At 48.9% G+C, this 27,099-nt stretch overlaps 3 protein-coding genes across 5 annotated transcripts in view; 2 read left to right on the forward strand and 1 right to left on the reverse strand.

The window, feature by feature from the left end:
• The window catches only part of ALDH7A1 (aldehyde dehydrogenase 7 family member A1), a 43,282-nt gene extending 38,845 nt beyond the window's left edge, over window positions 1-4,437 (reverse strand). Inside the window, exons 1-3 of one of the 3 annotated variants that reach the window (XM_070076068.2) lie at window positions 4,363-4,389; window positions 3,874-4,041; window positions 1,700-1,806 (exon numbers count right to left, since the gene is read on the reverse strand). In XM_070076068.2, coding sequence (XP_069932169.1) covers window positions 1,700-1,798 — 99 coding nt within the window. In that variant the 5' untranslated portion in view covers window positions 1,799-1,806; window positions 3,874-4,041; window positions 4,363-4,389. Of the gene's footprint in view, window positions 1-1,699; window positions 1,807-3,873; window positions 4,042-4,320 lie in introns of all 3 variants that reach the window. The other 2 variants (XM_070076067.1, XM_051844160.2) reach the window with 2 other exon arrangements.
• Window positions 4,438-4,660: 223 nt separating this feature from the next.
• Window positions 4,661-17,654, forward strand: PHAX (phosphorylated adaptor for RNA export). The gene is made up of 5 exons (XM_008254963.5): window positions 4,661-4,771; window positions 6,656-7,269; window positions 10,798-10,918; window positions 14,355-14,438; window positions 16,393-17,654. Exons 1-5 carry the CDS (start codon window positions 4,676-4,678, stop codon window positions 16,660-16,662), a joined length of 1,185 nt encoding a protein of 394 aa, XP_008253185.1. The 5' UTR covers window positions 4,661-4,675; the 3' UTR covers window positions 16,663-17,654.
• Window positions 17,655-21,156: 3,502 nt separating this feature from the next.
• Window positions 21,157-26,900, forward strand: SPMIP10 (sperm microtubule inner protein 10). Its single transcript, XM_002710173.6, has 3 exons — window positions 21,157-21,371; window positions 21,843-21,951; window positions 26,658-26,900. The coding sequence occupies exons 1-3, from the start codon at window positions 21,286-21,288 to the stop codon at window positions 26,865-26,867; spliced, it is 405 nt and encodes a 134-aa protein (XP_002710219.1). The 5' UTR covers window positions 21,157-21,285; the 3' UTR covers window positions 26,868-26,900.
• Window positions 26,901-27,099: the final 199 nt, after the last annotated feature.

Consider the following 27,099-nt stretch of genomic DNA (forward strand, 5'->3'; position numbering starts at 1 on the left):
CTCAAATATTTAAAAAATTTTAGATCATTTTCCATAAAAATAGAAAGCCTCGTAGTGTAGAAAAGTATTCATTTACACTAAGTATCACAGTGTTAAAATACAACAGAAGGTATAAACCAGGCAAAAATGATCTGATTCACTTTGACTTAGCCTCGCTGCAGGCTAACTAGATAACCTTGTAGACGTTAAAAATAGCTGTATTCCAAAGGAAAACCAAAGTTGTCTGCAGTGCCTCTCTGCCTAATCAAAGAGCACCTAGTGAACGATGCCTCCTTTGCAGGGCATTTCTTCTCCCTGTTTTGGCAAGTGTCGTCTCGGACTCACCGCTGTCCCGCAGTGCCTAGCGCTGTGCCAGGCTCAGGTCCATTCACAGGAATAACCCACCCCGCGCACCCACGCTGTCTGACCTCACTGATCTCCGTGGATGACCACCTACGACCCAAGGACTGGCACACTAGGTTTCCTCATTTTCACTCTCAGATGGCTTAACCAACTGTTCGTGATATTCGGCCAGCCAGCAAGACTCCTTGTAAACATATCAGACACCACACCCTTCCTGCTCTCTTCCACTCGACTCCACAAAACAAAGAGACATTTTCAGAGGCACTAAATTTTAGGAGCAACGTGTGATACCTTCCAGGGATGGCCACTTCCTTTTCCTCACGAAGTCAGAAGAGACTCTCGTGGCCACCTTCCCAAAGCAGTTCTGGGAAGACCAGCACCAGCAGCTGTCCACACTGAAAACAGGGACTGCAGCTCTCCACTACCTCCGTTGTTGAACACTCACTTAGCCCTGCCCAAAGGGAGTCCAGGAAAAATCGGAAATGATGGATTCTGATGGGGCAGAGCAGGAGGGGATGGAATTTAAAAAATCATATATGAAAGCACTTTGAAAACTGCAAGGCCCTCTATGAATGTAAACTTTCTGAACTCAGGGCACTTAGTGTCAGCCCTGTATGAAAAGTGGCAGAGTGGGGGCCAGCGCTATGACCTAGTGGGTAAAGCTACCATCTGCAGTGCTGACATCCCATATGGGTGCCGGTTCGAGTCCCAGCTGCTCCACTTCCGATTCACCTCCCTGTTAATATGCCTGGGAAAGCAGCGGAAAATGGCCCAAGTCCTTGGACCTTCGCACTCGCGTGGGAGACCTGAAAAAAGTTCATGTCGCCTGGCTTCGTATAGGCCCAGCTCTGGCAGTTGGGGCCATTTGGGGAGTGAACCAGCAGATGGAAGAGCTTTCTCTCTCTCTGCCTCTGCCTCTTTCTCTCTGTAACTCTGCCTTTCAAATAAATAAATCTTAAAAAAAAAAAAAAAGACTTAATAAAAACAGTGGCAGAGTTTGCAAATAGCCAGTCGTGCTTTTCTAATGATTTGTGCATCATGGGTGGTGGCTGAAGGACTCTGAAGTCACAGCACAGGCACAAAGGCCTGAGCTCAGGCCATCCTCCCTGAAGGCTAGCAGCCTTCATGTTCCAAGAGAGTTGGCCAGGAGGCAGAGGAATATGACCGACCCGGTCTGTTTGCCCCAAAGAAACATGAAATTAGTGAAACAGCCAGCACCCAGGACTGCATTTCAACTGCAAAATTCAGAATCTGGTTTGTCAGAGCAGGGGTGAGTGTATTAGCTGGTTTTGTATTGCTGTATGGAAATACCTACGACAGACTAACTTTATAAAGAACAGAGATCTCTTTAACTTACAGTTCTGTGTGTCCAGACTTCAAGGTCAGAGTCCCATTGATATGGCCTCCAGGGGAAGATTAAAGGCGTCACAACGGCATGAGTGTAACTGGGAAGCATGGATCACACTGCAAAACACAAAGCCACAGATTCAAGCGTCAGGCTCAGGCTTTTTTTTTTTTTTTCCTCTCTAGCTTATTTTTTATTTCATTTTCATTTTAATTAACTTAATTTTATTTTATATGAAAGGCAGAGATGAGAAAGGCAGAAGCAGAGAGAGAGAGAGAAAGAGCACCAAGAACAAGAGAGGGAAGAGGAGAGGAGAGGTGTCTTCTAACCACTGGTTCACTCCCCAGTTGGTGTTAACGGTCATAGCTGGGCCGATCCAAAGCCAGGAGCCAGGATCTTCTTCCCGGTCTCCCCATGTGGGTGCAGAGGCCCAAGGACTTGGGCCATCTTCTACTGCTGTCCCAGCCACACCAGAGAGCTGGATTGGAAGTGGAGCACCAAGTGTGGCAGAGGCCTCTGTGCTTTAATGAGACTTGTTTCTAACATGATCAAAGTCGCGGTAGAGGCCTTCCCAAGGCTAGAAGAAAAAGGGAGCCATCTGTCCTGGGGATGAAATGTAGTTGTTATCTGCTTGCCTGTGACTTTGAACTGTGGTCCCTCTCTGCTCATATGTAACCATTTTAGGTTCTGCTTGTTAGTACAGAGCAATGATGGTTAACCCTTGCCAGACAGCTTACAGCTCAGTGTGGGTGTGGGAAAAACAAATCTTCAGTAACTACATTCCCATGGGCAATACTGTATCAATCTCGTGGCTGCCACGTAATATTAAACTATCCAATCAAATGTATGTAGGTGACCTTATAAGGGAGACAACAAGGCTAAAACCATTTATAAGAGAAAACTTTGTTCAAGGCTTTTGGATAAGAAATTCCACTCGGGCCTTATGCCAGCATAATAAAAGACTACTTTCCCATTAAGAGCCCTTGGTGTCTTGTCTTGGTACACGAATCCTACTACATCAGGACGGAACCAGCGCCCATACGGGATGCCAGTAATTCAGACAGCAGCTTTATCTGCTACGCCACAGCACTGGGCTCAATTTTAATTGATTTTCAACTGATTCCATATGATTTATATATACAAGTCTAAGAACATACCGATATTCCCTCCTGAGAGCCACACCCCCATGACCCAAGGATCTCCCCAGTAAGCCACTGCCTCCCATATTGCCACACTAGGACCATGCCTCCAACCCACAAACATCTGGAGGGAAAATTCACACCACATCAGTCAATGACACTATTGTCCTGGGAAAACTTGTACTACCAGGCTCACAAAAAATGATTCTACAGCAGAAGGCTGGGCTCCTGTTTCACAGGGAAATTACCTGCAGAGACGGCCTCCCAAGTCATCCTGCAAACTGCTGGACTCTGGCCAAGACACCAACTGCCCATCTGGTTGTCAAGGAGCCCAGCATCATGAGAACTGCTCCTTGACAATGTGTGATGCCTGGGGCCGGCACTGTCACACAGTGGGTTAAATCGCTGCCCAATGCCAGACCCCTCACGGGCACCACTTCCAATCGAGCTCCCTGCTAATCCGCTGGGGAAGGCAGCAGAAGATGGCCCAAGTGCTTGGGCTCTTGCCACTCATCTGGTAGACCCGTAAGAAGCTCCTGGCTCCTGGCTTCCTGGCCTGGACCCGCCCCAGCCACTGCAGCCATTTGGAGAGTGAGCCAGTGGATGGAAGACCTCTTTGTCTCTCCCTTCTTCCATCCCTCTGCCTCCGTAAAATGAACACACACATAAATATTTTTTAAAAAAAAGAAGAAAGAAAGAAAAGAAAAAAAAAGGGCCAGCATTGTGGTGCACCAGGTTAGAAATTTAAAAAGGAATTGCAAAGAATCTGGAATAGCTAAGATATTTTTTCCAAAAAAACCCGTATAACTTTAACATTATTTTAAATCTACAGTAATCAAGCATCACATTGGTTGGTGTAAAACAGGCATAAAGATCAGCGGAGCAGAATAGAGAGCACAGGAAATTCAAAGAGGAAAAAGTAGTCTTTTCAACAAACAGTGGTCTACTAATTGGACAGTTACACATACACACACACGCACACAAATCCAGATTCTTGACTCTTATTGCAAGCCGTATATAGTAATTAACTCAAAACAGACCACAGACCCAAAAACGTGAAAACTTCGAGAGAAAACACAGGAGAGCATCTTCGTTGCGGGGCGCTGTTGTGTGCATTATAGGATGCTGAGGTGCAACCCTGGCCTGGCCCCCCGTGTCAGCATCACCCCCAACGCACAGCAACTGAAAAGATCTCCAGACGACGCCAGACGTCCCCTGCAGAAGGAAACAGCCCCAGGTTGAAAAGCACTGGGCTATTCTGTGCCCCTGGGACACAAAACGCACACAAGGAAACCACCCATAAAGGAGACTTTGCATCATGGCTCCTCAAAGGACACTGATCAGATGTGAGAGCGAGCCACAGACACGGAGGGAGCAGGGTACAACTCCAATCAGATCAGATGTTCAACAAGGGGTCTCCAGAGCAGGGATGCCATGCTTATAATTCAGTGAAAAGGGAAAAATTCCGACGTTCAACACGAAGGACACACGCACATGCCAAACAGCGGGTAGAAGATACTCAGCAGCACCGCTCACCAGGGAGGTGCGGCGGTGCGCGGGCACCCGGGCCTCGAGGGGCGACGCCTCCTTCCGGGTGCACCTGCCCGGGGCAGCCGCACCCGGGCCTCGAGGGGCGACGCCTCCTTCCGGGTGCACCTGCCCGGGGCAGCCAGGCCACGCCGGGACCCCCGGGCCGCCGCCCCCGCACACACGGCGAGGACGGGCTCGCAGGCGGGAGCCCCGCGCCCCGGCCTTCACGCCAGCTGCCGCGCCGCCGGCTCCCGCGCGGGGGCGCCCGAGCGGCCGCCGCGCCGCCGGAAGTGCTCTCCCGAGCGCGCGCCGCGGGAAGATGGCGCTGGACGCGGGCGACATGGAAGATGGGCAGCTCTCCGACTCGGACTCCGACATGATGGTCGCGCCCAGCGACAGGCCGCTGCCAGTGCCGGTGAGTGCGGAGGGCGGCCGGGGGGCGCGCGGAGCCCGGGCCGCCAGCCTGGAGGCGGGCGTGCAGCGGCGGCGACTCCGCCTGCCAGGCCGCTGGTCGTGGTGTAAAAACCCAGCGGCGTCCCCGGCCTGGCGTCGCTCCGTTGTCCCGGAAGGGCCGAGACCCGGGGCCGTCGGCCTGGAGCAGCCCGCGCTGCTCATCCGGGCCCCGCGGGGTGAGGGGACCGTGGCCCGCAGAGCCCGCCCGCCCGCCCGGCTTTGTCTTGCGGGGCCGCCGGGGTCCCCCGCCGTCCGGCCCGCCTGCGTCCCCCGGGCGTCGCGCCGCGGACGCGGTGGTCGTGCGGGGCGGGGGCGCGGCCCGCACGCAGCGACTCGGCCGACGTCGCCCTAGACGCGGGGACGGACTCCTGCGGGACTCGGCCGCCGCCGGCCCGGCTGCTGGCGCTCGCGGGAGCCCGGCGCACGCGGAGTTCGTGTCGAGTCCCGGGTGCCGAGGGAGCGTGAGTTCTGGAGCTCCGTGCATTGTGTGCTTCCAAGCAGCTGGAGACGGGGTGTGCGGTGTTTCACCGCGCACAGAAGTTTGAGGTGCTGGATCTGCTCAGAGCTCTGATTCGCAGCTCACTCGGTGTAGACTACACTGCAGAACCCCACCTTGGACGCCAGGGGGTTGTGAAGTTGTTATGTGGCGGTAGTTATTTTTTTTTTTTTTAAAGCACAGGTGACTCCTTTTGCATATAAATGCCCTGGGAGTTAATTCCGACACAATTTGTTCTCAGTGGTTTTACCTAAATTGCTCCGTGACTTGGTAAACTGGCGTCATGAACTCTGCAGTTTTAGGATTGTTAGGGGGACAAGGTACTGGGTAAACTCCCTGCCTGCCACGCGGGCATCCTGTATTGGCGTCAGTTTGAGTCCTGCCTGCTCCACTTCGGATCCAGCTCCCTGCTAAGGCACCTGGGAAAACAGCAGAAGACGGCCCAGGTGCTTGAGCCCTGCACGTATGTGGGAGACCCGGATGAAGCTCCTGCTTGGAAGATCTCTCTCAATACGTCTGGCTTTCAATAAATAAATCTTAAAAAAAAAAAAAAAAGTGATATCACGGGTTCCTCCCGGTAGGAGTTTGCCTTCTAATCCAAAGGGAAACAATCATTGAACCTTATGGAGGAAGTTGGTGTGTGTACAGCAAGGCGGGTATCTGTGGAAAGAAAGAAAACAGTTCTAACTGCCAGTAGCAAATTGCGTGTGACATTCCCAGGCATTCTGACAATAATGGAAAAGACGAAATCTTCTGAAAGTGAGAACTGAGAGCTCTGCTAATTTCTTAAGAGACCTTAGAATTAAATGCTGCATTAGCTGTAGAAATAAGAATGCGTAGCCTTTTTTCTTCCAAGATTCATTTATTTATTTAAAAAGCAGAGAGACACATCTTTGATCTACTGGTTCACTCCTCAAATGCCCCCAATAACCAGGGTGGGGCCAGGCTGATGGCAGGAGCCCAGAATCCCACCCAGGTCACCCACATGGGTAGGAGGGGCCCGAGGACTTCGGCCATCTTCTGCTGTCCTTCCAGTATATTAGCGGGGACCTGGATCAGAAGTGGAGCAGCCAAGACTCAAAGTAGGCACTCAGATACGGGATGTGAGGTGTCCAAGATAACAGCTTAATCATTGCACTTCACAACGCCCATGCCAGGTTTTTTAGCTTTATATTTGGCAAATTCCATAAGCATTGGTTTCAGAGATGTTTTTGAAGACAATTTTGTTCTAGAATAGTCCAGTTGAGTCTCTCTCTCCCTCGCTCTTTATTTTTTTAAGCAGCACATGGCGGGTGGAATACATGGCGGAATGTGTTTTGTGGAACTGACCGTGTCTCCTCTTGCTTGCAGAAAGTTCTAGTAGGGGGCAGTGCCGCGAGGGGCTTGCAGAGTCCCACAGCAGCGGGTGCACCCGCGTCACATTACCGGACTGTTAAAAGTGTGGATTCAAGTGAAGAGAGCTTTTCTGATTCAGATGATGAGAGCTCTCTTTGGAAGCGCAAGCGACAGAAGTGTTTGAGCCTGCCTCCCAAGCCAGAGCCCTTCCAGTTTGACCAGAGTAGTCAGAAGCCCCCCGCCGCCGGAGGAAAGAAGGTTAACAACATCTGGGGCGCCGTGCTGCAGGAGCAGAACCAGGACGCCGTGGCCACTGAACTGGGCATCTTGGGAATGGAGGGCACGATTGACAGAAGCAGGCAGTCAGAGACCTACAATTACCTGCTGGCTAAGAAACTCAGGAGGGAATCTCAGGAGCACGCAAAAGATGTAGACAAGGAGCTAGACGACTACATGCATGGTGGCACAAAGGGGGGGTCGAAGGACGAGGAAAACGGGCAAGGGCATCTCAAGCGGAAGCGGCCCGTCAGAGACAGAGTGGGAGCCAGGCTGGAGATGAACTACAAAGGCCGGTACGAGATCACGGAGGAGGATTCTCAGGAGAAGGTGGCCGATGAAATCGCTTACAGGTGAGCAGCTAACTCGGGCCTACCAATGCACGCTCGACCCAGCTCTGTTCTGTTGTTGGAAACTCAGTGTGCATTCATGATGGCAAACGCATTAGCAATGTTGCCTTGAATTTTAATTACTTGGTTATTTTGCTTAAAGAACTCTGTGATTATTTGGTTATGTCAGTACATTTGTGTTTTAAATTTGAACAAGACTGAGAGGATAATCTTGCAGACTTCTAAAACTTTAAGTAACTCTTTGCATTTTGTGCCATAAAGCTCTTATATGGCACTTTTTTTGAATTCTGTGTATTGACTTGTTGTTATTTTCTGGAGCAGGCCAAAGCCAGGAGCCTAGCACTCCGTCCAGGTTTGCGACATGGTGCCTTCTGTCTGCCATGGTGCACGGTCACAAGAAGCTGGATCAGATGCAGAGCCAAGGCCTGAATGCGCGCGCTGATACGGGATGCACACATCCCAAGCAGCATGTGCACGCGCACACGAAGTGCCTGCCCCCAGGGCATCTTTTTAAATTATGTCTCTCTCTAGAGTTTTCAAGCACTTGTGACTTTGTAAACTAGCTCTTGAGGATTATTTTACGTATACTATTCACTCATCTCAAGTGTTGGGCTTTTTCAGCAAATTTATCAAGCTGTACAACCATCACCAACACTTTTTTTTTTCTTTTTGGGTTTATTTGTTTATTTGAAAGAGAGAGACAGATATTGCTGGGTCACTCCATAATGATCTTTAACAGCCAGGACAGGGTCAGGCCAAAGCCAGAACCCAGGGACTCCATGCTGGTCTCCTATATGGACAGCATGGATCCAAGCACTTGAAACATCGTCTGCTTCCTTCCCAGGGTGCACATAAGTGGGAAACTGGATCGGAAGCTGAGGCAGGACACAATCCCAGGCACTCCAGTGCAGGTGTACTGAGCGTGGCTTAACCTCCTGGGCCACTACACCAGCCACTCGTTGTGTCCATGTGCCCGTGCACAGTTGTGAACCCCTGTCCTTATTCCTACGTGACTCCTCATCTATACCTCATATAAACGTGCCTTTTCTGGGCATTTCATAGTATGTGAAATTTCACAGACTATGGTCACATGCCTGGCTTATTTCACTGAGTGTAATGTTTCTGAGATTGAGTCATGTAGCAGACATCAGTCCCTAATTGCTTGTGTATGTGCGTGTGTGTTCCTCCCTTCTGTATGGATATTCTACTTCTGTTTCGAATCTTCACATGCAGATATTAGAACATATATTTTCGGCCGGCGCCGCGGCTCACTAGGCTAATCCTCTGCCTTGCGGCGCCGGCACACCGGGTTCTAGTCCTGGTCGGGGCGCCGGATTCTGTCCCGGTTGCCCCTCTTCCAGGCCAGCTCTCTGCTGTGGCCAGGAAGTGCAGTGGAGGATGGCCCAGGTGCTTGGGCCCTGCACCCCATGGGAGACCAGGAGAAGTACCTGGCTCCTGCCATCGGATCAGCGCGGTGCGCCGGCCACAGCACACCAGCCACGGTGGCCATTGGAGGGTGAACCAACGGCAAAGGAAGACCTTTCTCTCTGTCTCTCTCTCTCACTGTCCACTCTGCCTGTCAAAAAAAAATTTTTTTTTGTTTTCATTTCTTTTGGGTAAATACTTGGGAGTAGAATAGCTTTGTGAATGATAAATTTATAATTCATGTATTTTTAAGAAGCTCACATTTTGATTCATTTTCCATTATCTCCAGCTTACTAATATACAGTGTCACACATTTGAAAATAGATACGGCTCAGGAGTAGTATGTGGGCAGGCATTTGTACAGCACTTAAGATGTCACTTGGAACACCCACACCCATGTTGGAGTGGCAGGTTCAAGTCCTGGCTCCACTTTGAGCTTCCTGCTGATTTGCTCTCTAGGAGGCTTCAGATGGCGTCTCGAGTCAATGGGTTCCTGCCACCCGTGTGGGAACCTGACTTGAGTTCATAGCTCCCAGCCTCGGCCTGACCCAGCCCTGGTTTTTGCAGCCCTTGTGGGGAAAGAATCAGTGGATGAAATCTTTCTCCCCAGCTCCCCTCCCCTGTGTGTGTGTGTGTGTGTGTGTATGTGTGTACCTCTGCCTTTCAAATAAATAAAAGTAAAAATGTAAAGAGGAGGGGTAGACGTTGAGGCACAGTGAGTTAACCACCGCAGTGGACACCTGCATGCCATGTTACAGTACCCGGTTTGCATCTCAGCTACTCCATGCTTGTGGTCCAGTGTCCTGCTAATGTGCCAGGTAGGCGGCAGATGATGACCCAAGTGACTGGGTTCCTGTCACCCACACGGGAGGCCCAGGTGGGCTTCCTGGCTTTGGCCTGGCCTCACCCCGGCTGGTGAAGGAGTGAACTAGCAGTTGGAAAACATCCTTCTCTTCCCCTCTTCCCCCATGTTTCCCTCTGTCTCTGTCACTCTTTCATACAGCTATGAAACAAGTATTGGCTTTCCAGGCAAATCTACCTCAACACTAGTATGGGTTTTAATGTACTGAGAAGTTTGGGATTTGAGTGCTGGAGTGAGATTTTGCAAACTTGATAGATAAGAGGAGTCAGACCCCGTCAGTGGGAACGTGGCATGCCCAAGGTTACAGATGTATTTTCGGACCAGGGGCTAGGCCCTGGTCCCTTTGCTCCTAGCCCGGTGCCCTTTGTACAGATGCGCGCCACCTTCTGCTGAGAGCCAAAGGGTGCCAGGTCTGACGAGCAGGTCAGCCTTCTGTGCTGTTATTCTCCCTCCCCTTCGTGAAGTGGTGGCTCTGACAGTAGAATTTCTTGGGCTCCCTGTGTTTTAAGTGGACACTGTAGTGTTGACATCATAACGTTGCAGAGAGAACTATCTGAGTGGTGCATAAAAGTTTTTGGTAGGTTTCAGCTGCTTCTTTGTTGTTCCGGGGCAGCCTGTGAGGGAAAGGGTGCATGCATTTTAGAGCTCCCAGGTGTCTTTGGGGTTGGGAAAGCCAGCGTTAGGCGTACTTGAAAGCATAGTACAGTACGTGTTTGTTGTGACAGGAGTGGAGTGGGTTTATCTTCTTTTGCATTTGGGTTTCTGTTCATACCTTGCTATCGGTGCCTATCTGTTTTGAAATCTGCCATAATCCACCTGCAAGTGACAAGGCCAAATAACCTTGAGGTTATAATGTCCCTGTGTGGCCTAAGATTACGATGGTTGGTGCCAGTGATTCCAAGGTTAAATATTGAATATTTAGAAAAGCAGAAGTTAGGGGCCAGGACTGTGGCGCTGTGGCATAGGGTAAAGCCTCTGCCTGAGGCACCAGCATCCCATGTGGGCACTGGTTCGAGTCCCGGCTGTTCCTCGTCCGATCAGGCTCTCTGCTATGGCCTGGGAAAGCAGCAGAAGATGGCCCAAGTGCTACGTCTCTCAAGTAAATAAATAAAATCTTTAAAAAAAAAAAAAAGGCAGATGTTATTACAATGGGATTTTCATTATAGTTAAGGAGTAAACTATCAATTTCTTCAACTCTTTACACAAAGAAAGAGGTTAATTTTGCTTTATTTGTTCTTTATCAGGTTACAGGAACCAAAGAAAGATCTGATAGCCCGAGTAGTGAGGATAATTGGAAACAAAAAGGCGATTGAACTGCTGATGGAAACTGCTGAAGTTGAACAAAATGGTGGCCTTTTTATAGTGGTAAGACTGCTCTACTGTTTAGTATTTTTTAACATGATTTTTTCTTTAAGAAAGCAATATTGCCTCTTTTGCATCTCTTATTTATCATCCTTTATGATGTTTTTCATATTTTTAAAAACTATATCAGCAATGAATAGTGAATTTAGAAATTCTGAACTTTTGGCAATTAATACTTACATTTATCTACCCAAAAAGCTAGATAAATTTTAGTATCTTAGTGTGTTGCAGTTAAGAGTGTATCTCTCTTGATTCATTAAAGGTCGGGAGTGCAGTTTTAACAGCTTCGTGGGGAAGCTTGAGAGCCCACATTGGGTGGGTTCGGGGGTCTGGGGTCTGTGCTGTCCCGAGGCTGTGCTTTCTGAGCTTCGGAGGGCTTGTTCGGCTCCTGGGCACCTCCGTCTGCTCAGCCCTGATGAGCATTAGTCGGCTTGATGCAGGTGAAGTCCTTCCCACAGTGCCCACGACTAGAAATGTTACTTTGGGTTCATTTAATTTCATGCTCTTTTCTTGAAAAGAGGAGCAGAAAGTGTTTCTTCGTGTATGAAGCACAGGTAGGTGCACACCATACCCATTGTCTTAAAATTTCATAGGTGGTAGGGATGAAAGAGAAAAAAACCTCTCTGAAAAATGCCGGTGTGGGGGATGATGATGGAACAAGGGTCGCGAGCCTCTGCTGGCTGTTTGAGAATGACAGAGCACTTCTCAGCTGGGCCACACTGGGCTCCGGCAGCCACCTCACCCTGCACAACGGCTGCACAGATCTCGGGCTGGGCCAGACTGGGCTCCGGCAGCCACCTCACCCTGCACAACGGCTGCACAGATCTCCTTTAACGTAGCCCTCAGCCCAGGGTGTGGATGGATGGATCAGTACGCTGTGCAAACAGAGAAAAGGAGCCACTTAGCATCCACTGTGGAAACAGCTTGTGAGCATAAATTGCAGACATTAAAATGGAATTTAGCAGCAAAGCAAGTAATAATCAGGACTGCACTGTGTCCCTGTTACTCTACTTAGAGTCTCATTCAGTTTTATGCAGATTTAGATTCATCGGTATTTTACTACTGTGGTAATAAAATTTTAGATTCCAGTGAGCTAATGCAGGCTAGAAGTTGGGAAGATGGAAGTCCAGGTTCATTTTCTTCAGCTATATTCTTTTCCTTAAACAATTATTTCCTGAGTAACTCCCGTGTGCCAAGTACTCTTCTAGAACAAAGAGTTTACCTTAGGGTTGGAGGTGAGAGGGAGACAGTCCATAAGTGGTCAAGTTCAATAACTGTAGGTGCATCAGGAAGTGATACATCCTGTGGGGAGAGACGATCAAATGGAGGTGGAGGGAGCGGAGGAGAGAAGGAGGTGGCAGTAAATGAGCGATCAGGGCAGAGCTGTATTACAGGAAGGTGCCTGTTGAACTGACATGAAGGGGCAGTGCCTGCAGGACTAGAACTAGGCTGAGTGGGACTCGACTTGCCTTAGGTGCAGAATTGAGGGACTGCTGAAAAAGCTCAGTAATCAAGATAGATAATTCTTTAATGCAGCATTTTCAAAAATCAAAATTAATGCAAAAAATCGGTAATGGGCAAACATTTTTTTTTCCATTTTCGTCTTATTTGAAAGAGGCAGAGAATGATAGAGAAGGGTCTTCCATCTACTAGTTCACTCCCTAAAGGCCTGCAACAGGCCGGCGCCGCAGCTCACTAGGCTAATCCTCCGCCTTGCGGCGCCGGCACACCGGGTTCTAGTCCCGGTCGGGGAGCCGGATTCTGTCCCGGTTGCCCCTCTTCCAGGCCAGCTCTCTGCTGTGGCCAGGGAGTGCAGTGGAGGATGGCCCAAGTGCTTGGGCCCTGCACCCCATGGGAGACCAGGAGAAGTACCTGGCTTCTGCCATCGGATCAGCGCGGTGTGCTGGCCGCAGTGGGCCAGCCATGGCGGCCATTGGAGGGTGAACCAATGGTAAAGGAAGACCTTTCTATCTGTCTTTCTCTCTCACTGTCCACTCTGCCTGTCCAAAAAAAAAGGCCTGCAACAACTAGGACTGGGCTAAGCCAAAGCCAGGAACTCAGAACTCAGTCCACGTCCCAACCTGGGTGGCAGGGATTCAAGTACTGGGGCCATTACCTGCTGCCTCCAGTGTACACATAAGGTGGAAGCTGGAATCAAAGGCAGAGCCCAGACACAGACTTAGGCACTGTCATAAGAGATGCCAGCATCTGTAACACCATCTTTACTGCGACAAAGCTAGTATTTAGTTTTTAATTATTTATTTGAAAGGCAGAGCAACTGAAGGATCTTCCATCCATTGGTGTACTCCCTACATGACCACAACACCTAGGTCTATGCCTAGCCAAAGCCAGGAACCAGGAACTCCATCTTGGTCTCCCTCATGGGTGGCAGGGGTCCAAGTACAGGAGCCAGCTGCTGCTGCTTTCCCAAGTTCATCAGCAGGAAGCTGGATCAGAAGCAGAGTAGGTGTGACTTGAGGTGGTACTCAGATCCACACTTCATTATGGGCTGCTGGCCTCGCACACAGCAGTGGGACAAGTGGTCAGACTTTGGGAGTATGTGGAAGGTGGAACCAACAGAATTTTCTGATGGTTTCTATAGAAGAAATAAGAACAGTTAGGGTGGGCGATGTGGTGCCCTGGGTTAAGCGGCTGCCTGGAAACACCCACATCCCCTATCAATGCCTGGGTTGAGTTCTGTGTTGCACGTGTTTTGGGAGAGAACAGCTGATAGAACCTCTTGCACTTGTTCTCTCACTCTGCTGTTCAAATAAATAAATAAGCATTTTTTTAAAAAAAAAAGAAAAGAAAAAGGGGCGTGGGTGTTGTGCAACACGTTAGCTACCGCCTGGGACTCATCCCATATCCAAGTATCCGCTCTGCTTCCTATCCAGCTCCCTGCTAATGTGTCCGGGAAACAATGGATGATGGCTAAGTGTTTAAAAAAAAGAGAGAGAAAGGAATGTCCATTATACTCCATTCTAGTTTTATTTTAGTACTACACTGTTTTAAAGTTGACTTTTATATTGATTTTTGTTGTATTCATTCTTTTTTATTAGAAAGACAGAGTTAGATAGAAAGAAAGAGATCTTCCATCCAGTCTTCACTCCTCAAGTGCCCACAGTGGCCAGGGCTGCAGCCAGACCGAAGGCAGGAGCACAGAACTCAATCCCAGTCTTGTACACACCACACTGTTTCAGTTAATGAGTGTGATCTTTTGGCCAGATGGCACAGAGAAGCATAAAGTTTAGTCATTTGAGCTGATGGCCATTGTCACCACGTAGATTTTATGATTCGGAGAATTTTGGGGTTGAGTCAGAATCAGGGCTGGACTTCAGAGCTGGTCGTCCTTTCATTTCTTTAGGTGTGCCTGTTAATAGATGCTGCAGCCACTCATGGGAAGAGTCCACACACTTTAATTGTTTGGTTCCTTTTGCAGAATGGGAGTCGAAGGAGGACACCAGGTGGAGTTTTTCTGAACCTCCTGAAAAATACTCCGAGTATCAGCGAGGAGCAAATCAAGGTAGTGATGTTGCCCTTGGCCTTTAGGCTGTCATGGTGCATCTTCCCTGCAGCCTGTAGTCTCATCTCCTGCTCATCTCCCCGGCCTGCTTGCCTTTCATTAACCAGCTTTGTCGCGGTCTCATTTCGGGTAAAACTCGTGCCTTTTGTAAGCTCTTGCCTCATTTTTTTCTTCCCTTTCAGGGCCAAGATCAGTTTTTTTTTAATACAGTACTTTTTCCTGGTGTCTTACACATAATTAGTTTTTCTATTCCCCTAAAACTTTTCATTTTATTTTGAGATACAGTGAGAGAGACGGAGTCCTGTGATCCTCTGATTCACTCTCTACATGTCCTTGATAGTCAGGGCAGAACCAGAGACTCAGTCTGGATCTCCCAAGCTGGTAGCAAGGACCCACCTGCTGCCTCCCAGGGTCTGTATTTGCAGGAAGCTGGAATAGGAAACAGAACCTGGACTCTAACCCAGGCAATCCAGTGTGGGGTGCAGGTATCCCAGTTGGTAGCTTAACTGCTAAGCCAAACACCTGCTCCTGTAACTTTTTATTAGTGAAATTTTCAAACTTAAATAATAGAAGGAAGAAAGATGTGGATACCCATACTCCTCCTGGACTCAGAGGTTGTTTGTATTTTAGCATTCTTACTTTACCTACACAATTTTTTTTAAAGATTGATTTTATTTGAAAGGCAGATTTACAGAGAGAGACAGACAGAGATCTTCCATTCCACTGGTTCACTCTCAAAATGGCCAAAGCTGGGCCAGACCAAAGCTGGGAGCTTCTTCCAGGTCTCCCACGTGAGTGCAGGGGTCCTAGCACTTAGGCTATTTTCTGCTGCTTTCCCAGGCACATAGCGGGGAGCTGGATTGGAAGTGGAGCAGCTGGGACTTGAACCAGTGCCCATATGGGGTGCCGCCGTTGGGCAGCGGCTTAACCTGCTACACTACAGCGCTGGCCCCTACCTACACAATTTTAATTCTCCTTTAAGATTTTGAGATGGTTATTTTATAGCGTCAAGTTATCTTAATTATGGTTCTGGTGACCACCTCCTCATTACTTTTTTTCATGAATTCCTCCACTTGCAAATTTTTTTTTTTAAAGAAGTATTTAGTTGAGAGACATAATGACAGGGAGAGGGTAATAGAGAGAGAGGAGGGGTGAATTCACTCCTGCAATCAGGGATCCATTCCTGAAGTGGAGCTTTCGTGATCAAAATACTTTGTTTTTTTTATGATTTATTTGAAAGGCATAGTGAGAGGGAGAGACAGAGAAGAGAGAGATCATCTGTCTGCTGGTTCATTCCCCAGATCGACACAGGCCAGGAGTCGGGAACTCTCTCTGCGTCTCCCAAGTGGAGGCAGAGACCCAAGTACTTGGGCCATCATGTGCTGCCTCCCACACAGTAGCAGGGAGCTGTATCGGAAGCTGAGACATCAGATCTGGAACTGGCATCTGATGTGGGGAGCCTCTGTCACCAGCAGTGGCTTAACTGCTCCTCAATGCCCGTCCCCTCCAAGATTTCTTACAAACTAGAAAGGAGGTACTAGAAACTAGAAAGAATTATTTGTCATCATTTTTCTGTTATTCAGAATGTCCTCTATGGGGATTCTTCTACAGTGTGGTTTTTAACAACTCCAAGTTTGATACTGCGCCAGCTTTGTGATGCAGTGGGTTATGCTGCTGTTGGGACACCCACATCCCGTATCAGAGTGCCAGCCCTAGTCCTAGCTACTTGGGGTTTCAGATCCAGCTTCCTGCTGACACCCACCAGGAGGCAGCAGATGACAGCTCCAGTCCTTGTGTCCTGCCGCCCTTGTGGGAGACGCCCTAGCCTGGCCATGGACTCTGTGATTCACAATGAGCCTGTGTTTGTTTATTTTGTGTGGGAAAAGGAGATGACTACAGAATCTGTGGCAATAAATGATAGTTCTTACTAACTAAAGTTGTTCTTTTGTTACAGGACATTTTCTACATTGAAAATCAAAAGGAATATGAAAATAAAAAAGCTGCTAGGAAAAGGAGAACACAGATACTGGGGAAGAAGATGAAACAGGCCATCAAAAGTCTGAATTTCCAGGAGGAAGATGATACATCACGAGAAACTTTTGCAAGTGACACAAATGAGGCCCTGGCCTCCCTTGACGAGTCCCAGGAAGGACACGGAGAAGCCAAGCTGGACCCCGAGGAAGCCATCGAGGTTGACCACTCTCACGACCTGGACATCTTTTAAGTACATTTTGGACATTTGGGGGATTAAGCCTTTCTAAAGTATCATTGTAATAATTTCTACTGAGATTGCTTTGTTGTACTTTGCACTGATTAACATGAGAAGACAAAACTGTTTCTTGTTTTAAATAAAAAATAAATGAGGGGAGACAGAAGCGATTGACAGAAACATTTACAAATGGCTCGTGCCTGACAAAACTTTATATAGCACAAGATCTAATTTCTCAGTCTGTTGCATGTGCTAACTACTACGAGTAGTACTCATTGATAATCGGTCTGGGCGGAGGTCATTATAACATGCCATTCAAATGTTTGTTTTCTTTTTCTGATTTCTCTTTCTGGTGAATTATGTTTTGATTTTAACATTCCATTAAAAATGCAGATGGGATACACACATTGGTAAGCTGTTCCTAATGCATTCAAAAAAATTTTTTTTTGTTTTCTCAGAACTCTTAGGCAGTTTGAAGAATAGAGACTAAAAATAGGTTTAGACTGATGGATCCACTCACATATTTGTTTATCCAGAAGTAAATAAATGTCAGAAACTTTTCAAAGAAGCATTGACTCTTTGTTTTTGACTTCTTACTAATTACCAATGTGATTCATACCTTTGTATTACTATGGATATTTTTAAATTTCCCACTGGTGGCCTGCCTAAGTCTTAGCTTGTGTTCAGGAACGTAGGTATTTAAAATGTCACATCTGCATGAAGTTTCAAATTTTCAATTTTATTTTAAAAAGACAGTAAAGATAGTTTACATAGTATGTTCCAAGAGGTAGCTAGTTTATAAAGTATCTCAAACAAAAATATGTATAATATATGCAGCAAAAATGTATATAATTCAGCAGTTATAGACTGTTCTTTATAGAGTGTGTACTTGAAATTTTTCAGTAGTTCCTGAAAATTTGGTCATGGAAGTTGAATGTAAGGGAAATATGCTTATTGGTTGCTTTTTATTTATACAGAATGGAAAATAAAGTGGGTTTTTGACAGTCCTTAATGAGCTTCAGGTGACTTCATTTTTAATTTTCAAACTCAACTCTTCTTTCATAAAACTGCTATTACCAGGGCAGGCCTTGTGGCATGCGGTGCTAAGCCACTGCCTGGAGCACCTGCCTCCCATATGAGTGCCAGTTCAAGCCCCAGCTGGTTTTTTTGTTTCCCATCCAGCTCCCCGCTAATGTGCCGGGAAGACAGCAGAAGATGACCCAGTGCCTGGGCCCCTGCCACTCACATGGAAGACCAGGATGGAGTTCTGGCTCTAGGCTTTGGCCTAGCCCAGTTCCCAGTTGTGCTGTTTGGGGAGTGAACCAGTGAACAGAAATTTCTGTCTCCTTTCTGTAGCTCTGCCCTTAGAGTAAAATTACATGAATATTGCTACTACTGAAATAATGTTGTAAGTAGGTAACTGTGTATTGTATCTGAGATTGCTTATGAGAGGGATTTTAAAGACAGTACATACAGCTGGTTAAGCTGCAGCTCGGGCTGCCTGCATCCCCTGTCAGGGTGCTGGTTTGAGTCCTGGCGACTTGGCTTCCAATCCAGCTTCCTGCTGATGCGGGTAGGAGGCAGAAGAGGACCCAGGTGCTTGGGTTCCCGTCAGCCACAGGGCAGTTGCAGGTGGAGTTCCTGGCTCCTGGCTTCAGCCTGGCCCAACCTGAGCTGCTGTGGGCTTTTGGGGAGTGAACTAGCAGATGGAAGATCATTTCTCCTCTGTCCTGCCTTTCAAATAAATAAATCTTTCTAAATAAATAGCTAACACATTATAAAAGATATAATCATCATTCAGAATATTTAAATGCTACATATTGATACAAATATTACTAATTTTACTACTGAAAGTTATGGGGTTTTTAATTTTTTTCAATGTATTTGAGAGACCTCCCATCTGCTGCTTCATTCCCCCAAATGGCCTCCAAAGCCAGGACTGGAGTGGGCCAGGGCCAGGGCCAAGGCCAGGGGCCAAGAGCAAAATCCAGGTCTTCCACGTGGGTGACAGAGATCCAACGACCTGAGGCATCATCTCTGCCCGCCCAGAGCGCATTCTCAGGAAGCTGGAATCAGGAGCTGGATGGAGGTGTCACACCCAGGCGCCTGTGATAACCAGCGTCTTAGCCACCAGGCCAAATACTTGCCCCAGAAGTTACAATTTCTGAAAGGTACCAATGCTTGAGGCTGCTTTATCCTTTTTTTTTTTTTTAAACATTTATTTGTTTGAAAGAGTTAGAGAGAGAGGGAGAGAGAGAGGTCTTTCATCTGCTGGTTCACTCCTCAATTGGCCACAATGACTGGAGCTGAGCTGATCCAAAGCCAGGAGCTTCTTCCATGTCTCCCATGTGGGTGTAAGAGCCCAAGGACTTGAGCCATCTTGTACTGCTTTCCCAGGCCATAGCAGAGCTGGACTGGAAGTGGAGCAGCCGGGACGCGAACTGGCGCCCATATGGGATCCCGGCACTGCAGAAGGCAGCTTTACCCACTATACCACGGTGCCGGCCCTGAGGCTTCTTTGTCTTAAGACTCCTTTTGCCCACCTTCGTGGTTCATTTTCATCAACAGCTGTTTCTTTACTGTTAGGAAACCACACGGATTCTGTCTTGGATCACGTCCAACTGTCATACAGAAACAACACTTTGGTGTTTATTTCTTTAAAAAGGTCGCCCATTAATGTCACACTATATTCTGGTTATCCAAGTCTAGGAAGTGTCCAGCTCTCTCCTGAGAGGTGTTGCTGGTAGTACTCTGCACACCAGTGTATTTTACAGTAGTTCTTTCTGCCCACCTAGCAGGATTCCTCCTGACGACCAGATTTACAGCTGTCATCCTCCGTCTTCCCTCAGAAGTGCTCATCGTCACCAGTGATCTTTCTTTGCTAAAAGGAGTTTGAGGGGCCAGTGCTGTGGCTCCTGGCTTCGGATTGACCCAGCTCCGGCCACTGTAGCCATCTGGAGAGAGAAACAGTGGATGGAAGCCCTCTTTTTCGGCTTCTGTTGCAGTGGATTCGTTTCTGAGAGGAGCAGCGTGGTGGGGGCAAGAGGCGCGGAGTCACCACACAGACCCCAGGAGTCGGGTGAAAGCAGGCCTGAGGCCAGCAGCCCGCAGACTCATTTATTTCAGTTGACCACATCTTATATAGCCAAGACCAGCCAATCTGGTCAAGGGGCGGTCTATGCCCCAACCAATCACATCCTGTTGCCAGGCAGTTTCCAAAGCCATCCAATCACAGCCTGTTGCCAGGCAGTTTCAAAGCCATCCCTGAGTAACTGACGCTCGCTTGCCAGTGGCCACCTTGGCATGGCCTTCTCATTCTACCACATGCTTCTCCTTCTCTCTCTCTCGAACTCTTTCCGATAAATAAATAATTCTTTAAAAAAATAAAAAAAAAGTTTGAGGGCTGGCGTTGTGGCACAGTGGGTGAAGCGGCTGCTTGAGATGCTACATTCCATCCTGGAATCCCAGCCCCTTCACTTCTGATCCAGCTTCCCCCCAACAACACCCTGGGAGACGGCAGGTGATGGCTCACGTGCTTGAGCCCTGCCCCCCCCCCGGGGGGGGGAGAACAGATGGAATTCCTGGCTCCTGCGTGGCCTGGCCTACCCCTGGCTATTGTGGGCTTTGGGAGAATGAACTAGCAAATGGAAGTGCCCTGTGTGGGTGTGTGTATCACTCTGCCTTTCAAATAAGTAGAAATAAAAACATTTTTGAGTTGTAATCTAAAAAAGTGTAATAAGCCTAAGGTAATAAAATAGCTTATGTTTTAGCAAATTTGGTTTATACTTTCTTTTTAAAAGAATATTTGAAACACAGTTACCGAGAGGGAGAGACGGAAAGAGCCACAACATCCCAGGCTGGGCCAGGCCAAAGCCAGGAGCCTGGAGCTCCATCCAGGTCTCCCACATGGGTGGCAGCAGCCCAAATATGTATGGTTTCACCCATGGCCTCTCAGGATAGGTTGGCAGGAAGCTGGGTTAGAAGCAGAGTAGCCAGGACTGGAACCATGATTCGTGGGATTAAAGATGCCAGTCTCAGAAGTGCTGACACGCTACTGCACCACTATTCCCACCCATAACTCAATTTTTAAATGGCTTATGATAATGCTTTTCTCAAGAAAGGAAATTTTTGAGCCGGCGCCGCGGCTCACTAGGCTAATCCTCCGCCTTGCGGCACCAGCACACCAGGTTCTAGTCCCGGTCGGGGCGCCGGATTCTGTCCCGGTTGCCCCTCTTCCAGGCCAGCTCTCTGCTGTGGCCAGGGAGTGCAGTGGAGGATGGCCCAAGTGCTTGGGCCCTGCACCCCATGGGAGACCAGGAAAAGCACCTGGCTCCTGCCATCGGATCAGCACGGTGCGCCGGCTGCAGCGCGCCGGCCGCAGCGGGCATTGGAGAGTGAACCAACGGCAAAGGAAGACCTTTCTCTCTGTCTCTCTCTCTCACTGTCCACTCTGCCTGTCCAAAAAAAAAAAAAAGGAAATTTTTTAAAAAGTAACTCTCAGCTGGAAACTTCATTGCTAATACATCTGTCAGAGGTTGCTAAGGAGTCCGCGAAGCATTGTTTGGTCACAAGCAGTGCATCGTGGTCACAGAGTGAGTGAGTGTCGTCCTAGGTGAGAATTCTGCCATTGCCAGCAGGATGGCTTCAGGAAAAGACACTTGTCCTCTGTTTCCAAAACTCACCAACAACTGCTCTGATGAGAGTTTGAACAGGCCTCTTAACAGGTGAGGGCTTACGGGATCTGGAGACTTGTTGCATTCTCTCGGAGCTACATAGATGCAGGGTTCTCAGCATCTCTGTAGACGTCTTTCTGTTCCAGAGGGAGGCGCCGGACATGTGCAGGGAGAACGCGACACTGCACGTGCGTGAGTTCAGAAACCGAGTTAGTGACTGGGTTTTGTAACTGGCCGGAGACTGCCTTTGCCAAGTGTGCTGCCTTCTTCCTTCCAGTCGAGTTAAGATGGACATGAGGGGCAAAGAGGGAAGGAGCATGTGTCTGGAGGTACCCAGCATGGACTCCTGGTCCTTGGGGTACTTGGTCATCTCGTTGATGAGCCTGAGGGGCACAGCTGTGCTGCCTGCCCTTGGGGTGGTCAAGTGTCCTGGACCCACAACCGCCTCTGTTCCCGAGAATGGCGCTGAAGGGGCTGACTTTAACTCACCGCATCCCTTCTTGTTGCTTTCCTGATCTTCAGGTACGAGGAGATTCATTTGCCACGGTTTTCGGTGAAGCAAGGGCTGATCCCAAGACGTTACGTTATGCCTTGGAAACAAAATATGAAATTCAGGAACCTGAATCTGAAGGTATATTTCCACGAGTATTCCTAATTTTTAAGCCTATACTGTTTAGTATATCTGAACAGACACACAGAATTATACAGAAACTGGAGGCAAATGCAAGCCGTCTCTGTTCAAATATCCCTGTAGAACCTCTAGGCATCACGGAGACCTGATTGTACAGCCTATGAGTAGACGCCGTTAGCATGAAAGCGACGGGTGGGCTAGGGACCCTTGGTTCCCGTATGAGATGCCTGGATCAAGTCCTGGCTACCGCACAGGCTGCTCGCACGTTCATGCTAATATGCTTGGGAGACAGCGGATGATGGCCTAAGAGCTCGAGTCCCTGCCACCCACGTGGCAGACCCAGACAGAGAGCCTGGCTCCTGGCTATCACCTGGCCCGTGTTGAGGCACTGGGGAAGTGAAGCACTCTGTCTCGCTTTCTTCCTGTCTTTGTCTCTCTCTGTCAGTCTACTTTTCAAAGAAGTCTTTTAAAAATATGTATTAAAGCTACAGTACAGAGGAGGTGCTTCCATGGTGTGTATTCAGCTAGAGAACCATGGGAACAGCTTGGCCACATTTATAGGTAAGACTCACCTACGCAATGCTCCTTTTCACCCAACAGTTTCAAAACATTTTCTAGATTTAGACTGACTTGTGAAAAGTAAGCTGTTTCTTTAGAGGAGAATAGAATATAACGTAATCATCGGGGGCCGGAGTTGTGGCATAGCAGGTAAAGCTGCCGCCTGCATCTCATGATGGCAGCATCTCACGGGCACCGGTTTGTGTCCCTGCTGCTCCACTTCCAGTCCAGTCCCTTAATGACCTGGGAAAGCCCTGGAAGATGGCCCAAGACCTTGGGCCCCTGCACCCACATGGGAGACCTGAAGAAGCTCCTGGCTCCAGGCTTCAAGCTGGCTCAGCCTTGGCCTTTGTGGCCAACTGGAGAGTGAACCAGCAGATGGAAGATCTCTCTCTCCTCCTTTTTCTAACTCTGACTTTCAAGTACATAAATAAATCTTTTTTAAAAAAGGATATGTTGTAATAGACTATGAAAGGAAATTTCAGGTTAAAATTCTGAGAAACATGAATTTTTATAACTGATTAGGAGATATCAAGTGGATAAGCAGTTAATATAGAATAAAAATACTTTATTTCAAAATGTGTCATATATGTAGAAAATAAATTATTAAAATATGGCTCAATTGTTTTCTTGTAAAATGTACATATACTAAAAATAAACTGCATTTGACTGGCTAGGAGCCCAGAACCCCATCTGGGTCTCCTATGCCATGCATGGCAGACCCTTACACATCTGAGCCATCATTCACTGCTTCCCAGGGTACAGTAGCAGGATGCTGGGTTGCAAGTGAAGTAGCCAAGGGGTTGAATCAGCACTTTTCTATGGGGTACCAGGATCCCAAGTGGCAGCTTAATCCGCTGTGCCACAAGATCCACCCTCATCTGATATTCTGAAAACAAAGCCAAAACAGGAAATCAAGACTCCAGTGTTAAGCATCAGATTTATATACGCTTATTAGTAAGACTTACTGGAATCTTAGCATTGAACAATATATTGTGCAGTTCAGTGGCTCATTTTCAGTGTCCTAAATAGCTTTAACATGGTGACAGTATCAGCACTTTTTCATTTACTAAAACTGAACATGTAAACTATGATTTGAAATCAGTAAAGGAAAACTTTGCTTTGAATGCAGTAAAACATACAATTGTTTAACCTTACTCTTTCAATGCTACAATGCAGCATAACCGTTCAGAGCTGTTTTGCTGTTGCAGTGCAGTTGGTAGGGTCCCTAACACTTTTTTTGGAAGTCAGAGTCACACAGAGAGAGGAGAGGCAGATAGGTCTTCCATCTGATGGTTCGCTCCCCGGTTGGTCACAACAGCTGGAGATCCGGAAACCAGGAGCCTCTTCTGAGTCTCCCACATGGGTGCAGCGGCCCAAGGACTTGGGCCATCCTCCGCTGCTTTCCCAGGCCATGGCAGAGAGCTGGATCGGAAGTGGCGCAGCCGGGACTCTAACCGGCACCCATATGGGATGCCAGCGCTTCAGGCCAGATTAACCTGCTGCACCACAGCACCGGCCCCCTAACAAGTTTTAAAATGCAATTAGTGACTAGTGTGTAGACCACCATGAGAATCAAATAAGAGAATTGCATGAAGAGACCATGCCCATGCTGGGGAAATGCTGCCAGGGCTTCTTCTTTCTTCTGTTTATCCTCCTCCGTTTTCCAGCAAGAGGTGAAAAAATACTGCATTTAACAGCATCAGAATGACAACACGGTATTCTAGCAATGAGGCTGTGCCCTGGGCCAGGCCAGAACGCGGCTTGAAAGGACTGAAGAGTCAGCAGTAGCACCCCAGTGTGTGGTGCAGTGGCTAACCCTCCACCTGAGACGCTGGCATCCCATGAGTGCTGGTTCAAGTCCCGGCTACTCCATTTCTGATCCAGCTCCCTGCTACTGCTCCTGGGAGGGCAGTGGAAGATGGAACAAGTGCTTGCCCCTGCAACCCATGCGGGAGACCAGGATGATCCAGGCTCTTGGCTTCTTCCTAGCCCAGCCCTGGACATTGTAGACATCTGGGGAATGAACCAAAGGATAGAGGATCTCTCTCTGTCTCTCTCTCTCTCTCTGTAACTCTGCGCTTCAGATAAGTAAAGCTTTAAGAAACAGAAAGAATTAGAAGTAGGCATATGCTTAAGAACCCCAAATAGCTGTTTAGCAGTCATTGTAGTAGCATCATATTTCCTACCAGTTTAGGACCTAGGATTTGGCAACAGTTTTTTCATTCACATGTGTTATTCAATATTCCAACATTGTTTACTATCCCCATTTTATGTATCAGCAAACCGAGTCTCATGGACCCAACGCCCATAGTCACCTTTATTTGTGGACACACAGCTGTTATTAGGAGTCAGGCAGCACTGAGCATCACAGAACTGGTTTTGTTTTTTTTTTAAGATTTTTTATTTATTTGAAAGACAGACATAAAGGGACATCTTCTATCTGCTGGTTCATTCCCCAAATGGCCACAATGACCAAGACTGGGCCAAGCTGAAGCCAGCAGGCTGGAACGCCATCCCATGTGTGGCACAGACCCAAGCACTTGGGCCATCCTTCGCTGCTTTCCAAGGCCATCAGCAGGAGCTGGATCAGAAGTGGAGCAGCTGGGACTCGATCCAGCGCCCATATGCGATGCCAGCACTGCAGGCGGCAGCTTTTCCCGCTATGCCACAGCGCCATCCTCCCAGCAGTTTTTAGAAAAGGAATGCTACTGTGCCCCCAGGCCTTCCCCCTCATCAGGGAGAGCTGGAAGAAGTACTGAGTGCAGTTCAGTTCACAACAGCTAAGATACAGACTCAATCCAGAGTCTGTCAGCTGAGGACCGGATAAAGAAATTAGGGGATATGTGCACCGTGGAATACTACACAGCGTTGAAAAAATCAATCAATGCTGTCATGAGCAACCAAGTGAAGGGAACTGGAGAAGGTCATCTTTAGTGAAAGAAGCAGTCCCCAAAGGACACACACCACGCGTTCCCTCGGATCTGTGAGAGCCCAGAGCACCTGCAGGGTGGTCTACAGAAGTGACGCTGACACCTTGAGATGCGTGACTTGAGCGGCCCTGGGCTCCACAGCTGGGGAACAGTCTGTTTTCTTTACATATTATCTGTTGCGCTCTACTTAGAATGGAGTTAATTGTACGTGCGTGAAGTTAATTGAAAATAGATCTTAGTAAGCCGGCGCCGTGGCTCAATAGGCTAATCCTCCACCTTGCGGCGCCGGCACACCGGGTTCTAGTCCCGGTTGGGGCGCCGGATTCTGTCCCGGTTGCCCCTCTTCCAGGCCAGCTCTCTGCTATGGCCAGGGAGTGCAGTGGAGGATGGCCCAGGTGCTTGGGCCCTGCACCCCATGGGAGACCAGGAAAAAGCACCTGGATCCTGGTTTCTGCCATCGGATCAGCGCGGTGCGCCGGCTGCAGCGGCGGCCATTGGAGGGTGAACCAACGGCAAAAGGAAGACCTTTCTCTCTCTGTCTCTCTCTCTCACTGTCCACTCTGCCTGTCAAAAAAAAAAAATAAATAAAAAAAAAAAATAAAAAAATAAAAAAATAAATAAAAAAAAAAAAAGAAAATAGATCTTAGTAAAAACAGGAATGGGTGGGGAGAATCACTGTTCCCGGAGTTGCGTCTATGAAATGCGTGAAGTCGGTACTCCCTGAACAAAAGGTTTCTGTGGGAAAAGTGCTGGGAACCTTCAGGCCCCTCCAAGAACACCGTGACGGTGGGCGTGGTGTGACGGCAGACAGGAGCGTGGCAGTGGGCATAGTGTGTGACGTCAGACAACAGCAGGATAAGTGGGCATGGTGTGACAACAGACAAGACTGTGACAGTGGGCGGGTGTGTGACGGCAGACAGGAGTGAGATGTGGGCGGGCGTGTGATGGCAGACAAGACCGTGACGTGGGCGTGGCTGTGACGTCAGAGAAGAGCGTGACGGTGGGCGGGCATGTGACGTCAGATGAGACCGTGACCCACGTGGGCGTGACGTGGGCGGGCATGTGACGGCAGACCAGACCATGACGTGAGCGTTTGCATGACAGACCAGACCATGACGTGGGCGGGCGGGTGCATGACGGCGGACGAGACCGTGACGTGGCCATGGCGTGTGACCGTGGGTGGGTGTGTGACGGCGGCCTTGTTCCCTCCCGCAGCAGGCGGACGCGTGCGGCATCTACGCGGGGCCGCTGGAGGACTCGCTGTTCCTGACCCACAGTGAGCGGCTCTGCCACGGCGAGGAGCGCCGGGTGGTCCTGAAGAAGGGCCCCCCGGAAATCAGGATTGCGGACCTGCCTCTGCACTCGCCTCTCTCCAGGTACCAGAGCACCGTGATTTCCCACGGCTTCCGGAGGCGACTGGTCTGAGCGGAATAAACCGGCCTCGGCCTCTCTCCCCAGCGTCCGAGCCCTCTGCGCCGCGAGCTTCGCCGCCAGGGTCAGGCTGAAGCCGTCAGGCTCTGGATCGGCTGGCATGGAGGGGGCGGACAGGCGTGTGGCCCCGCCGACCCCAGCCCCGCACCACCTCACGGACGGGAGGGTGGCCCCGCCGACCCCAGCCCCGCACCACCTCCCGGACGGGAGGGTGGCCCCGACGACC

The sequence above is a fragment of the Oryctolagus cuniculus genome, chromosome 6 (assembly GCF_051225735.1).
Source record: "Oryctolagus cuniculus isolate XC-2025 breed Fujian yellow rabbit chromosome 6, ASM5122573v1, whole genome shotgun sequence".
Taxonomy (NCBI): domain Eukaryota; kingdom Metazoa; phylum Chordata; class Mammalia; order Lagomorpha; family Leporidae; genus Oryctolagus; species Oryctolagus cuniculus.

What these genes read in the sequence shown, in the direction of transcription:
- PHAX (XM_008254963.5), top strand. Translation starts at nt 4,676, where the DNA reads ATGGCGCTGGACGCGGGCGACATGGAAGATGGGCAGCTCTCCGACTCG. An exon ending in ACAGGCCGCTGCCAGTGCCG is followed by an intron (nt 4,772 to 6,655) that starts GTGAGTGCGGAG and finishes TCTTGCTTGCAG; the next exon opens with AAAGTTCTAGTAGGGGGCAG. An exon ending in GCCGATGAAATCGCTTACAG is followed by an intron (nt 7,270 to 10,797) that starts GTGAGCAGCTAA and finishes GTTCTTTATCAG; the next exon opens with GTTACAGGAACCAAAGAAAG.
- SPMIP10 (XM_002710173.6), top strand. Translation starts at nt 21,286, where the DNA reads ATGGCTTCAGGAAAAGACACTTGTCCTCTGTTTCCAAAACTCACCAAC. An exon ending in TTGAACAGGCCTCTTAACAG is followed by an intron (nt 21,372 to 21,842) that starts GTGAGGGCTTAC and finishes CCTGATCTTCAG; the next exon opens with GTACGAGGAGATTCATTTGC. An exon ending in TCAGGAACCTGAATCTGAAG is followed by an intron (nt 21,952 to 26,657) that starts GTATATTTCCAC and finishes TCCCTCCCGCAG; the next exon opens with CAGGCGGACGCGTGCGGCAT.